Genomic DNA, 15,054 nt, shown 5'->3' on the forward strand with positions numbered 1-15,054 from the left:
ATTCCAAACTGGCAGTGTCACCCCAAGCCACATTCACAGAGGAAGAGGATTAACACACACACACATATATACTAGCCCACTCCCAAAGTTAAAGCCTGCTAATAAACGCCCCTTCACTCTGCCTAGCAAAGTGATGGTCAACCTTTCACAAAAACAGCAGGTTTGTGTTCTTACCTGGAACTAAAAGCTACAAAACCTGCATTGCTTCAGACTAAGAGCTGAAGCTAAAACACATGCTTCGTCGTTACCCATACTAGGCTGCGTGACAGGATTGACTGAACGATTCAGACTAATCTGTCCTTGTTCCTAGATCTTTCAAAGTCACCAACAGGTCAGAGATTATCCAAGTTTAAGTCTCTTTGCTGGTTTTGGTCATTTCAAACTTATCACAATTGGGAAAATATCAAATCTTAGCCAAGTTCACACGGTGGGATCAAAAAAAAACCATGAGGTCAGCTCAGTACTGTGAAAAGGACTGCATACTGCTACTCATTCTGGTAAAAGGTGTAGAGAACGAATGCAGTAGTATTTCTTTAGACTCCATGATATTATGAGGCAAGTTCAGCATGGAACAGAGGGGCTTGGTCTCAGTTCGGCTCCTCCTACATGGCACAAGGCAACCCCAGCTCAACGGAGGAAGATTTCAAGCAACCTCATTTTACAAGGTGCAAAAGCAGGAGGAGAGGATGAGGTGTGTAAGGGTCATTTCCCAGGCCAAGCAGGGAGAATGGATAAGATGGGAGAATGTGAAACAAAACAAGATCAGCTGGCAAGACCTATGGACAATGGAACAGCAGGATCAGTTTCCTCATCAGAGCAACATATGATGTTCTCCCATCACCACAGAACTTAAAACCTCTGGGTGGGTGAGGATCCCTCATGTCCTTTGTGTTCATCACCTGCAACATTAAGGCACATTGACAGGATGTAAGGTGGGTCTTAGCCAAGGACAGTTTACTTGGCGCCATGACCAGGTGCTGCAATGTCTGGCCTTAGCATTGGAAGACAAGCGTAACCTGACCAATAAGTTGCCACCAGTTCCATCAACAAGGACAACGATGCTGCTAGAGACTGGAAAATGCTGGCAGATGTTGGTCAATGGCTTTTTTTTTTTTTTTTTTTTTTTTTTTTTTTTTTTAAGATTGCCATATACTAACCTTCGACCAGACAGTGCCTTGTGGTCTGGATCAGCATGCCTTGTTCATCTGGTAGAGTTAACAGTGCCATGGGAGGACGCTGTGGATGAGTCGCATGAGAGGAAGAAACCTTGGTATGCTCAACTAGCTGCTGAAGCGGAACAGCAAGGATGGAGAGTCTGGGTTTACCCAGTGGAGGTGGGTTGTCAAGGATAACTGGCACACACTATAACCTGGTTTCTCAGAGATGTCGGGTTCAGTGGCCAAGATTTGCATCTCACAGTGAAGAACTTATCTGAAGCAGCAGAAAGGAGTAGCAACTGGCTGTGGTTGAGACTGAAAGATTCTGGCTAGGGATCTCAAGCACAACAGAAAGAAAGCAACGCTGATGTACGGGTAAGTAAGCTGGGCTGAATTGAGTGGGGGATGGAGGGGAGTGATGCTGGGATGCCAAATTCACTGTCGAGCCCACTTGAAGACCCCAGAGATGTACCCTACTTAGCTCAATCCAGACAGTTGTCATGCTGATGCGCTGGGGAGACCGCAATGGGTTGATCCCCGGAGCCAGCATCACAGCCATTGTGTGTGGGGATGTGCTGGGGAGGCAAAATAAGCTGATCCCTGGAGCCAGCATTACACTTTAGCCATCAACAGCAGACAGAAGGATATCAACAACAGATGGAAAGAAACACAAATGGATGCTGATCGATCACATTAGTTTACTGTAAACTACGTCTTAGTTGGTGCTTCTCTTGGCAGGAATGAAGTTCAAATCGGCATGAGGTTTTAACATCTACTCATGTAATGTAAAAGCATGACTGTGTGCATTTTCTGGTTCAGATTTCATTTGGTCCATCAGTATAACAGAGGGGCTATTCAGTTGATTTCGTTCTCCAAAAATATAGAAAGAACCAGGAAAGGCTATTTATTAAATGATCTTAAACATCTGTATGGAGATCTGCTGCCATCTGATCAAGTAAGCATGTGTTGTTTTTGACGCTAAGCAAGACAAACATTTAGACATTGATGATTATTGATAAACTAGTTCAGACAACGCTAAACAAGAATGCAGCTGTCTGGAAAAGTAAGATAATATATACTGGCAGGCGTATTTAGCCGCAATGTAAACCAGATACAGAGTTGGACTTGAGGCAGGTAGAGCATGAAGACCTGAAGACACTTCAAACCTGTCAATGTTTATAGAAATCACTTGGCTCATTGCTAGCATTAAAATAAGCAGGAAAACCTAAGAATTATATTACAACAGTTCAGAAAACCAAATGTCCAGCACAGTTGTGAGAAACATATTTACAGTCTTCCACTAACACAGTAGTTCAGTCTACAAATAAAGGTGTTTTGAAAAGACCTGTTGAGCTTATTGCTGGCATTTACAATAACAAATATGAAACAGCTTAGTAACACTCCTATGTACAGTACTCCACAAATGAAGTTTAGCGTTTTACTGGCATTATAACAACCAGGATAAAATATGAAACACTGATAAAAGGAGTGTTGACTGACTCGTTGCTCTATAATAGGTTAATTGCTATGTATTACCAGATTGTAATTTAAATAGCACGCCTTTTAATGTAAACACATAATTAATCCTCTCAATTGTTTCTTTCCTAATTCTGCAGTGTTCGTTGCAAGATTTAAAAAGAGGCATGTCTCCAGACAGAATGTCTTTACACAGTAAAGTGATCAATTTCTTTTAAGGATTGTATAACTAAAAAATAGTTTTGAGCTCATTTCTTCGTCATCAGAAAATATCATTCAATTAAGAAACAGCCATGGTTTAAAATGGCTAATTATAGCTTCATTAGAGGCAGGTAGCATGGAAAGAAATAAACACTACAATAATGAAATACGCAATTCATTTAGCTAGCTTACCTCGGGAAAGCTCCGCCTTGAGCGCAGTACCTTAGTTCTTAGTTTTTCAGCATAGAAGAGCAGTGCTTTGCCATTGTTACGGTCTTATTTGCTTTCTTATTCTTTACATGTTAACAACTGGCATTATTATATTTAACAGTATTGACTCGTACATTATCATGCGAATTAAAGCAAAACTAAGAATACTATCGCATCATCCTCATATAGATAATCAGATTTCTTTTAGCTCTGTCTTACTGAAATAAAAAACACCCCACTATCATAACTGACTTGCATCCCTATTGGTGACTGATATATTTCTTTCCAGAATACTAACGCAGGAGTTCAAGTGCCCTTGCTTTATGCACGTTCTTCCTTATAATAAAAATTAAAGTGCAATTGAAATGGGCGCCCCAGACGTTCTTCCTTTTACCCAGTTCTGCACTGTAACGATAAAACCCTGCTGTATTAATTCAGGTCACCCCAAGCCCCCCACCACGGCACCTAGAATATTCAAACTTTACATTTCAAAAATGCAAACAGCAAATTCCACTTATGTCTGCCGTGACAATCGTGACAGATAACATGGAATTCACTCTGTCTACCATGAGCAGTATACTCAACTCAAAACAAAGGACACAGCCAAAACGATAGCTGGTTGTTAGATATCAAGGACCAATTACTTTAAATGAAGCAGAACAATAAGCCCACTGTTCCATGGCAATCTGAATGTACCCCCATGCCATAGAATGGCCACCACAAGAAATTACTGCCAAGTTCTAAGCATCTTGATATAACGGGGAACAATAATGCAGACACGCTGGTAAAAACTGTTGAATGAAAATGCTCTACAAGTCAAGGAGTATCCTAACTGTACGAAACCTACTTATTTTGTACAATAACTTGTGCTAGAATGTCCTTACCAAGTTTCATCAAAATAGGATAGGAATTATCCTATTTGACTTGAATGGAAGAACCCTTCTTTAGAATATGTGTAGAAGGCATGTTCTTGCACACACAGACAACCATCTTTTATGCTGTATACACTATACATAAAATCACCAAAAAGTCACCAAAAAGAATTCTCTTTGAAACATCACAAATTACACTTTGGCAATGGTCATTATTCCATTCTTTTTGCACGTTTGTTAGACAATTGCTTTGAACATTGGGGGTGGGGGGGGTGAGGTTGATTTGATCAACCTATACTTTTTTTCTATCCATTTTCTTTTTTTTTTAAATTACACTAAACACCTTTGACAAGTAAACCATGTGACTGCACTGTATTTAGCAATAGGAGGTTTCTTCTTTTAATGCCTTAAGGGCTCATGACTAACCCGCTGAAAATGACTCCAAAAACATTGCACTTTTCAGTTCTGCATATTTAACCAAAAACCAGAAGCATTAAATCCAAAGTACCTGAGTAAAGCATTAAGCCACTTTCCATCTAGATCTGTTAAAGGGTTACAAAGGCACCCACAGACTGTCCAACAGAGTGTGGCAAGGTCTGCACTGCATTCTACACAACTCTAACTATTGCACAGTGTAAGGTATAGGGCACCTTCACATATCCCTAGATTCTGACACCCTACATATGATGGCAAGAATGTTCTTAAGTGACTGTAGCAGGGCGGTAGAAAATTGTTTATTTTAAAAAGGGGGTAGTCCCCACCCCTGTGCATTTGTATTTGTTAATTAATTGTTATGATTTCAAATGTATAGTTTAGGTTAATTAAACAGGTGATTTAATGTATTTTATGATTTGAATGTATTTTGTGTTTAGTTCAAGACACGCCATTTTATTATTATTGTTACGATTTATTTATGTATAAACGACCATCTCCGAGTTAATTAATTGATTAAATTGTTGCTAATTGTTCACCTGTATAAAAGCCTGCAGCTCTCTACACTCTGTGTGGGTGTTCAGAGGAGTGAACGACAGCGAGCGGAGTGAGAAAACTACAGGATCGGTGAAAGAGATTGCCCAGCCTGACCTGAGTTTTGTTGTGTGGCATGTGTTCGAGATTTGTTTTTGTTTGAATAGTTATTTTGCTCCGAGAGCAGTGTTTTGTTATTTTACTTGCCTTTTGCTCCATAGCACTTGCCTTCTGTTTTGTTTCTGCTTCTGGCCTGACTGCACCACTAAGCCATCCCCGTCACAGTGATTAAGTAATGTAGCTCTCTAGATAAATGTAAAAATGAAAGAGTGACCAACGTGAGCCTCTTCTATGTCTCCTTCGCAGGGAGATGCATCTCCTGCAGATCATTTCAAACTGAACACGATTCTTTCACTTCCAGTGTTAACCTATTAGTTCAGCCAGTCACGTTCAGAGTAGAGCAAACATTTTCCCCCACAGGTAGAGGTCCTCTAAAAAGCTAATGAAACTTTAGAATCTTGAAACTCGCTTTAAAAAGTGACATTTCACTCAAGAGATCCAGACCAAAATTTAAACTGAAAAGATTTATTTTTAAATAATAATAATTTGTTCAGTTTATAACGGCATTAAAATCCTCTGCAGCAGTCATTACCTGTAGATCACTGACCTTGTCTTCCACTAACTGCTGCCGTGGTGAACTATCTAGCCGATAATGATTGTTACGGACATTAATGCTTAATTACAAGCCCTGAAGCTTTCTTCCGAGGGTTTAAAATCACAGTGTCATTCCTCATTGGTTTCCAGCCTGTTCCAGAGGCCTGCTGTGAAGCAGTTGTGTTGGATATCCTCATTCTCATTACACATGTTATGTGTGCAGATTGTAAAATACAGCGTGGCTAAGCTAGTCTGACAGTCCCCCTCAGGAAGACGAAGAGCTTTTGATCTGGAAATGTGTTGTTATTCAGTCCGCCTGGCTTACAAACCCTCAAGGATGTCCTCAGCCAATCAGCTTTAGAGAAGCACATTCTATGACACGCACTCTGAAGCCAACAGGACTTTCGAATCCTGCAAACTCGCTTCAATTGGAAACATACATTAAGGAGCACTGGAGAGCGTTCGCCAAGAGGAAGAATTTCTCACAGAGGTATCAGTGTGTCCAGTTCATGCTCCTGCAACAATGCTGGTGCTCATTCTATAAATGAGGTACAACAAACAAGTAACATTGCAGGAAGGAGAATCATCTACAACTCTCATAAGAAATATGAAATAATATCAAAACCATTCAGATGAAATATATACTGCTGCATACAGACAAGGCAGCAAAGGTAAAGCAAAGTGTTTCTTGTTAACGCTGCAAGGTGTTCTGTAATCAGGTGAGCATTACTTGCTGAAGTTTTTTAGTTTTGGTTCAAAACACTACAGCTTGGCTTCTATATGTAGTTCGCAATTGCATAACTAAGCATCTACTCCTGGGAATATAATGTAATCAATCAATTGGTCTTTCAAGCATGCTCTCCATCCCAGAAGAATGAATAAATAGGTTTGGTCAACTCCTCCACTGCAATATTCTGTTCAGTTTTAAAGGAAGTGACAGCAATAATGAGGACTGCTATGAGCGCTTTAATCCATGCAGGAAGAGACAAAAAACACCCTGAAAATAGCTAAACATTTCCCATAGTGGTGGTCAAGATGAGCAGCTCCTTCGCATCCCTTCTGTTTCTAACCCCACATGGAGAGCCCTCCTCCAGCCCCACATGGAGAGCCCTCCTCTTGTATTCCTGTGTTGCCTTACCAGAAGGCAGAATGTTTATGAACAAATATTGAACTAACTGCTAAGGGATTGCTATCCAGGATATTAAAGCAAACTTCTTATTTGATACTAGAAGTCTATTTTGCTTATCAAGGTCTTAGAGTAAAAAGTCTGCCAAAACTATCCACTCACAGGAACAGAAATGTTTCATAAAATGCAGATAAGACAAAACACAAAATATAAATCTAACGTATTACTAAATTACAAAAATTGCCAGTACTTCTACTTTTACTTCCAAGTAATTTTGCATTAGTGAAGGAGATTTAATTGCTCTAACTTAAATCAGCCAGAAATTACCAGGACCACATTACAGATAATTACTGTGTTAACTACTCTGCAAAGCGTATCCAAAAACATGAAACATTTCACGCAACAAAAGTAACCAACTGTGTTATATTACCACTTGACATGTCTACACTGCAAATGTATTTAACAAAGCCAGTTGGTAATGGACAACATAACTGGTAATGATAAATCAAACCATTTCTCAATTAATTTATTTCTCCTTGTCAAAAGTGGTGCAAATGCCAAAGATGCAAAAAGCTCTAACAAACAGGAGGCTTTGGGTCGTTTCCTAGAGAGTGTCAGGAGCACTGCAGATAGACTACATTTCCATACATGGGCAGTCTTCACATGAAGTCTTAAGGCACCGACAGTGAGAAGCACAATTAGCAAAGTAAACACAGGGCTCTTTGAATCCCTGCACTACCACTCTGTACTCAAAACAACATTTAAACTGCAGTCTCACCAGGGCGCTCGGCCCTAATGGACACACACTGCTGACAAACCCCACACTTGCAATAACAGACCCTTGCCTCTTATCTCTGCATGGAAGACACTTCTCATATACGATGCAAAGAGGGTTCAAAGGATCCTCTTTCTCACCAATCCTGCTTCACTTCACCCAGGGAAGGGGTTGCCTCCCCCTGTTCGCTTGGGTATGTTTGTCCTTTGGTGTGTGTCAATTTAGGGCTTATAAAAAGACAAGGGCCAATAAAGGTGGGAATTTGGCAATGGAAAAGTTCATGTCTGCAAATATAGCCAATGGTAGTTCCATTAACAGTTAACCAACTTCAATAGTAAATATTGTATTTCTGGGTGTCGCTTGTAAGCAAAACTCTGCATCATATACCCTTATCTTCTAGGGTAAATGGCACTGACTCCGGTGCTGGAAGACCCCTTGAGAGTGAGAGCTTCCCCTCATATCTGGTGCAAGTCAGGACACCTTTGAAATATATTTCACAGTACAGTGGAATATATAAAAACATTAGGGGAATGTACATTACAACGACTAGTTCCTTCATTTGAACTCAGTATCCATATAAAATGCAAAACAAAGACATGATACAGGTATTTACCATTTTAATAGATTCGATGCACTTTCAAGCACCAATCCACTTACTTTTAAAATGACAAGTATGCTGAGCTTGAATTTTACAACACTCTGAAACAGGTTAGCATGGAGTGAAATTCCAGCAATGACCAGCACGTGTCTGCTAGTCAGAGCTGGGGGTTTGATCAGTTGGTCCAAGAAAAAATAGGTCCCTTAAAATCTGTTTAGTGTTAAATTCTACAGACTTTGTTGTCTACTGTCCTGAATGACTTGCTGTAAACCTGGTCTGGGATTTAATATACCTGCTGAGTGCCCAGTAAGAGGCTATTACATGTGTGTTGCTGGTCACCAGCCCATCACACCCAAGACCAAAGGGGAAATGTTGGCTACAGTTAAAACCTAGCCAAAATCTTCCATGCACCAACCTGACAAACAAAGGTAAAGCCCTAAGAAACTTAATCAAGTACACCACAAAATACCTCATACACACTTTGTGCACAGTCTCACACAGACACTTGTGTCCCACGTTTGTCTACTGAACAGTTTAAGTCATTGTCATGGAGAGTTTAGAGTAATGATTTAAAAGTTGAGTTTTGACATTATGTAGCCCATCACTTCTTTTTTTTTTTTAAATTTGGAGTCGCCAATTATTTTTTCTCCCCAATTTAGAAAGCCCAATCATCTTTTTATTTCAACCCCGCTCACCGCTGCCACCCCCCACGCTGACTCGGGAGAGACGAAAACAGAAGCACACTTCCTCCGAAACGTGTGCCGTCAGCCGTCCGTTTCTTTTCACTCTGCAGGCCTGCCATGCAGCCACCTCAGAGCTACAGTGCCAGAGGACCACGCAGCGCTGTGCAACTTACAGGCAGACCCGCAGGTGACCAGCCTGTCTACAGGGGTCGCTAGTGCACCCTGGCCGACCTAAGCCCTCCCCTCCCAGGCAGCATTTGGCCAATTGTGAGCTGCCCCCTGGAAACTCTAGTCCACGGTCGGCAGTGGAATAGCCTAGACTTAAACCGGAGATCTCCAGGCTATAGGGCGCATCCTGCACTCCATGCGGACTGCCTTTACCGGATGCGTCACTCGGGAGCACATCACTTCTAAGAGTAGGATACACTTTTCATTTGAGAAAGCCTGCCGTTTAGAAAACTGAGACAACCCTCTTAGAAATTGATTTGTGTTTAATGATTTGTTTGTCAGGGCAGGCAACAAGATGAAGGGCATCATCCTGTAGGTTTTTGAACAGCTATAAAACAAAGAGGTTTTAATTCAAGGTTTGGAAATCAGAGTACAACTCTGTGCCAACTTGCCTCAAACATACTTTAAATTTCTTAATGTGTGTTTGCTGTAAGCTATTCATTTAACATTATAAAAAAAAAAGGTACAAACGTGCTATTACAGACCAATTATTTACAGCTCGTTCTGTTCTGTTGCCAGGTTAAAGAAATCAGCACACACTGGCACAAAAAGAAATCTTTTTAAAAGGGAAGCCAACTTAATTTAAACCACTACCCTTGAAATGCATTAAAAACAAAGACAGCCAACAAATGCATAGCTCTGCTTGGTTACTTTTCAAGCACATCTACATAGGAACCCAGTGACGCAAATAGATAAATGTATTATCTGCACAGTGCCATGGAATAAAGCCATGTTGTTCAGCCATACCCCTTTTCTCCCAATTACAATCTTGTCTAGTTTTCTGACATGTTATGACTACATCCTTGCTGCCACAAAAGCATTTCTCTTCTCAGATATCTTTAAGCCCTCCCTTCTAATATCTCCCTTGTTATTTAATAGCTAGGGGCAAGAAACACCATAGCCCAACCTAACCACAATGAATGCCCTCTGCCACTAGGTGGCAATAGCGAGTACAGGGCTGAATAAGTGCCCACAGTGGGGCTCCAGATTGGTCTCAACCAGTGAATGAAGCATCTAATGCAAGACAGCTCCTTCAAGGTGTTCACAAACACTATGTTTACTAAAATACACTACATGCAATCAAAAAGAAAGATGTGACCACTAACAAAGCACACGTATTGTGTTGTGCAGTGTCCACTGAAGACCCAAAGAACACTTCACCATGTTGGTCTAAGTTAGCAAGGCACCATGTGAGGCAAATCTAAAAACCTTGCAGCCACCCAACATCTGTAGTCTTACCAGACCGGAATCTGTGTATTAATGCAAATGCAATGGCCTCAGTCTGAAGCACAGACAAGAACGAAATTCTGGATTGCAATACAGTATTGAGCCTTTTTTGGTGGTCCTATCTGTAGTCATCACAAGTGAAAAGGACTGGACACTGTAGCATGTAGTGTAGCAGCTGAAAGTGTTGCACAGCCAATGCAGTTTGTGCAACAGAAACTTTCATATAGCCTTGAGGCATCACAGAACACTATTGTGAGTCAGTTCAGCATTAAAACAATTTCAAAATCTACTTCGAAAGTTGCTGTGGTCTGCAATAGCTGCTCCATCACTGGCAGCTTCAGGAGTACAGTTTTCCACATGATATATTTCATTAGCTCACCATGTATGTGTATGCTACGGGACTAAAACATTCAAGACTATGGTAAAGACAATGTGTTTTAAGTAAGTTTTGGAATGTGTTCATAAAGTTAGTTTTCTTCAATTATTGAGGCAAAGCTTTCCCACACTGTTTCAGTACGCACCACAAAATAAGGATTCTTCCCAAAGAAAGAGCTGCCACTTAATTTTACTTCTGGCCAAAAACCCAGAGGCACAAAATACATTAGAAAAAAAAAGAATGGCCTAATTAAACAAACCAAGCTTTCTTTTCAAAACTGTTGCTTTTCATGACATGTAAAAGTAGCTACAATTAAACAGCTGCTTTAAATTAGCATCTTCAAGTAAAGACTACAGTACAAAGATGGAGACATCGTAGAGCAGTGTCACCCATTCCAGGTTTTAATTCGAGCCCGATGTGCCACAATGTACAGGTAACAAGCTCAGGTGTGTCTTGTTAAACTCTTGGTAAAACCAGGATTGGATCAAACTACTGCACATCATGAGCCAACTGCCATCCCTGCAGTGTATTAAATCAAAGTAAAAGTTGGTTAATTAAGGGCACTTTGGAAGACTGATCCTTTGACAAAACTTATTAGTCTCAAACCAAACTGTCTTCAAAGGCATGTTAAACTAGGACTGATATCCACCTTGGCAAGGTAATGACGTCAAACAGAAGACCATCGTAGATACTGATCTCTGCTCCTACACCGTGGTCTCAATAAATAACCCGGGGTAGAGAGAGATGAAGAGCCCCTCCCCTCGACTCCTCTCGCTGTTGGGGGTTAACAGACCCTTTCACTCGTAACCTTTTCCGATGTCAATGGTCATTTCGAACTGTGGACACAGTAAGTGAGGTTCAGATAGACTGAACACACTTTGGGGGAAATGATTTTGCCCCAAGTTTTATTTGCAACTCTTCTTTCCTTAATAAAATAAACCACTGACCATGGTTTACGAATCCAGGAATAAATACACCCGCTGTAGTTCAATTACAGTAAGCACTAAATTAAGTTCAAGCTATTTATGTTTTACTGGTTATGTAAAAGCAGCATTTCCCCGGTTTATGAACTTCACCTTCCAAATACACACTATTTTGGGGTAAAATACAACATAACAGAAACATCATGTATTATCAGACAAGCACAGCAAATGTTTAAAACGCATCTGTCATTCTCGAAAAAAATATTGATATACATTTTACTGTACAAACTTCTCTCATTAATTTCTTCTGGCAATTTACAAAACGCATGAGATGATTAACGCATTCCTGGTTTCACCGCGTAAATACTAAGCAGTTGTACCATGTGTCACTCTCTCAGTCAACAGCAGTTAATAAACTTTCCTGTTTTTGGTATAGAAGTGTCTCCAGACAAAGTTACTGTAAGACATGAGGTTCTGTAGAAGAGAAGCAGCAACACAGCGGTCAAAAAAAGATTAAGCTACCAACGCTTAATGCTTGCTACAAACATACGGAATTGTGCAATGTAACCGTATACCCACATTAAAACGAATGCAGCCTTCCCTACCTGAAGTAGGAGTTGCATACTTTGTGTGAGCTATAACGACCATCCATGTTGGTCCATATCAAGTATAGTTTAACCCTTTAGAGTATCTATAATAAAGTAATACCCGTCAGTGATATCTCACAAACAAAAAGGTTTCTGAATGCAGATACTTTAACGAGCAAGGTTAAAGAAAAAAAAAAAAAAAACTTCCAGATGTGTTGTAAGCGGTTGGCAGAGTCTTTGTTGAATCTTGCATGTTTCTACTAGCCGCAGGGCATCGCACAGACCCTCAGAAGAATGGATGTGATGTACGCTACAGTACTAATATTAAAAACATGCATAAGACAGGCGCTACTTTAATAAGTCAGTCATTATTAAAAACAAGCGGAAATACCTGGTTACCAGCTATACATAAGCTCTTCATGTTGTCTTACATTAACAGTGAAATGCTGTAAAATGTACAAAAAAGATCTATTTAAAAAACAAAACAAAATCTTAAATCATTCAAATTCCGTGTTGTTGTGGTTAACTATTTATAGAAGGCTAAGAAAAGAAATTGGTAAGTTACACTTCAGTTATAAAGTAAGGTTTAAACTTACAATGTCTAAGTAATTGTATCTTTTGTTGTTGTTGTTGTTGTTCACGTATCAGAGGGGAAAAAAACATAAAATACAAGTACTACTCACCGCAGATTCTGAATTCTCTACCCAGATGCATAGGACTAGAACTAGGAAACAGAGACCAACGCTTCGGAATCTGTTTTTAATATTCATTTTCTACACTATGCGCCTACTCAGCACTGACATATACAGCTGAATGTGGGACTTGTCATATTCTTTTTTAAAAAAACAAACTTAGAAAGACTTTCCAAAAAGTTACAACGGATTGAAAAGTGTCTACAAACAGTCCTGTGGAGACACGACTTTCTTCTGCAACATGCACAGAGCCTGTTCTATCTCCCTTAACCTAACCCCCCTCCTCTCCGGGGTCTACTTTACCATATAAGGATAGGAGAGATCCTTACGCTCAACACAAATCTAGTCCGCCAACATTTTATAACGTTTTTCCCCTAAACTTTAGTTTTTAAATCTGCCTGTTGTATAAGTTATCGTTCAATATAGACTATTACCGCTTCTATTATTTTATGTAAAATAAAATATAACAGTTAGATTTAATTTTAGAATTTAGACAAAGAGTGGCTGACCATCGGCGGATTGATTCAAGGACAATAGCAGATGTCTGCCAATGAATTAAAAACTAGTCATTTGCCTTTGCCCGGGAGTGAGCGGTGAATTCGTATGAACGTGTTTAGGTTCGTGGAATTGACCGTTTTGAAAAATATTCGGTTAAACTGGGTAGGCTTTTTTTCTGCTAGGCATCTATGGAATTTATAGATTTGTATTGGGATAACAATGAACGCTTGATAATATTGTAGTGCGTTTAAACCCCGTGTTCTTTAGAGAAGTATAGTTTATTTCTCGTTTAGACCCAACGCTTTAGAAATATTATGATACGCAATGTGAATACATTTAACACAATGTAGGAATGCATAACTGTTAGATTTCAGGATTATTTACAAAACATGTTATATTGCTAAAAGTTTAAAAGGGAAAAATAATACACTGTAAGTGGTCCAAAAGAACTAGAAATACTCCGTGGAACGTGCATTTCTAGTCTTTCAATGTATGTTTCATATGTGCTGTATACATGCAGTAATGTCCCGGTTCACTGTGGTAAAGCACAGGTAATCAGTGTACAACTGTTAACGCATAGTACTTGATAACTAAAATGATCAGGTAATTTAATGCAAATTGTATCGCATATATACAGTCTATAATGTACATTTCTATTAAACAATCTGTTAAAATGATTATTGACAAGCGCTGGAACCGTTCAACATATGTCTGAATTAACACGAGTGGCAATGTTAGACTTTTCGTGCAGCATCCAGCGTTCTGTAAAAACGTGTTTCAAATACAGACACGAGAATCTAATCTTGCGATGTTTTATATTTAAAATAAACACACGCCAGTGCTAAAAGCAGGCGTTCAGAGGAGTCCCTTCTAGGAACTTATAGTAAGCAGGTTAATGCGCTTTTACCATGTATGCATGATCTGTGCCTGTGATTTAATCCTGTTCTGTACCAGGAACCCAAACTTTTAATCTTTCTCTGCTACACTTAAGAGCTCTTGAAAGAAACTGCATTTTGTACAAAGGTGAGGGGAAAGAAATTTCCAACTTACATTTTGTAATTAGGATCTTGAGACTGGGGTTTTAATGAATATCATATGTTTATATTATATATTATATATTATATATATAATATATATATATATATATATATATATATATATATATATATATATATATATATTATATATATATATATATTTTTTTTATATACATTATACATAGCTGGCACCCTTTTCTAACGTGGGTGGTCTTTTGTGTATCCAGTCCTAAGTTTAACCCTTTTCTTTTCGTATCACAATATTAACGTGGGTGGTCAGCTCATAATATTACACAGCTCATACATTTCTCTGTTCAATTCATTCATTCAGTAGTGAACCTGTATAATGCAGGTAAAACGTGTATTTAACGTGGGTAAGATCCACGTTAGTTTAACTGGACAACAATGCATTTGCAAAGAAGTGCGATTCTGATATATGATTAATTATATGCAATTGTATTTATCTATTATTATCAAAGTAGACCAAACAGTGTGCAATAAATAATACTTAATGGGAACTTAATGAAAACAATACACGCTTTCCACCCACTGGGACACGAACTGTTTTTCGTTTTGTTTCTTGAAACAGGTTCAGAGTAATTTATTGATTTATCGTTGGCTATAATTATAACAAATGCAATTAATATATTTTTTTCAAACGCTTATCATTTCCAAAACATAATAAATAATGTATCATGGAGGTTGATTGGGGGGGGGTGGGGGTGTATTATTCTGATTAACAACTAGACTCCTCCCCTTCCTCTGGTT

At 39.2% G+C, this 15,054-nt stretch overlaps 1 protein-coding gene across 3 annotated transcripts in view; it reads right to left on the reverse strand.

Annotated features, from left to right (window-relative positions):
• Positions 1-12,992, reverse strand: part of LOC121295384 (collagen alpha-5(IV) chain-like) — an 80,312-nt gene extending 67,320 nt beyond the window's left edge. For all 3 annotated transcript variants that reach the window (XM_041219935.1, XM_041219934.1, XM_041219933.1), the window contains exon 1: positions 12,743-12,992. In XM_041219935.1, coding sequence (XP_041075869.1) covers positions 12,743-12,829 — 87 coding nt within the window. In that variant the 5' untranslated portion in view covers positions 12,830-12,992. The remainder of the gene's footprint in view (positions 1-12,742) is intronic.
• Positions 12,993-15,054: the final 2,062 nt, after the last annotated feature.

The sequence above is a fragment of the Polyodon spathula genome, chromosome 20 (assembly GCF_017654505.1).
Source record: "Polyodon spathula isolate WHYD16114869_AA chromosome 20, ASM1765450v1, whole genome shotgun sequence".
NCBI lineage: Eukaryota > Metazoa > Chordata > Actinopteri > Acipenseriformes > Polyodontidae > Polyodon > Polyodon spathula.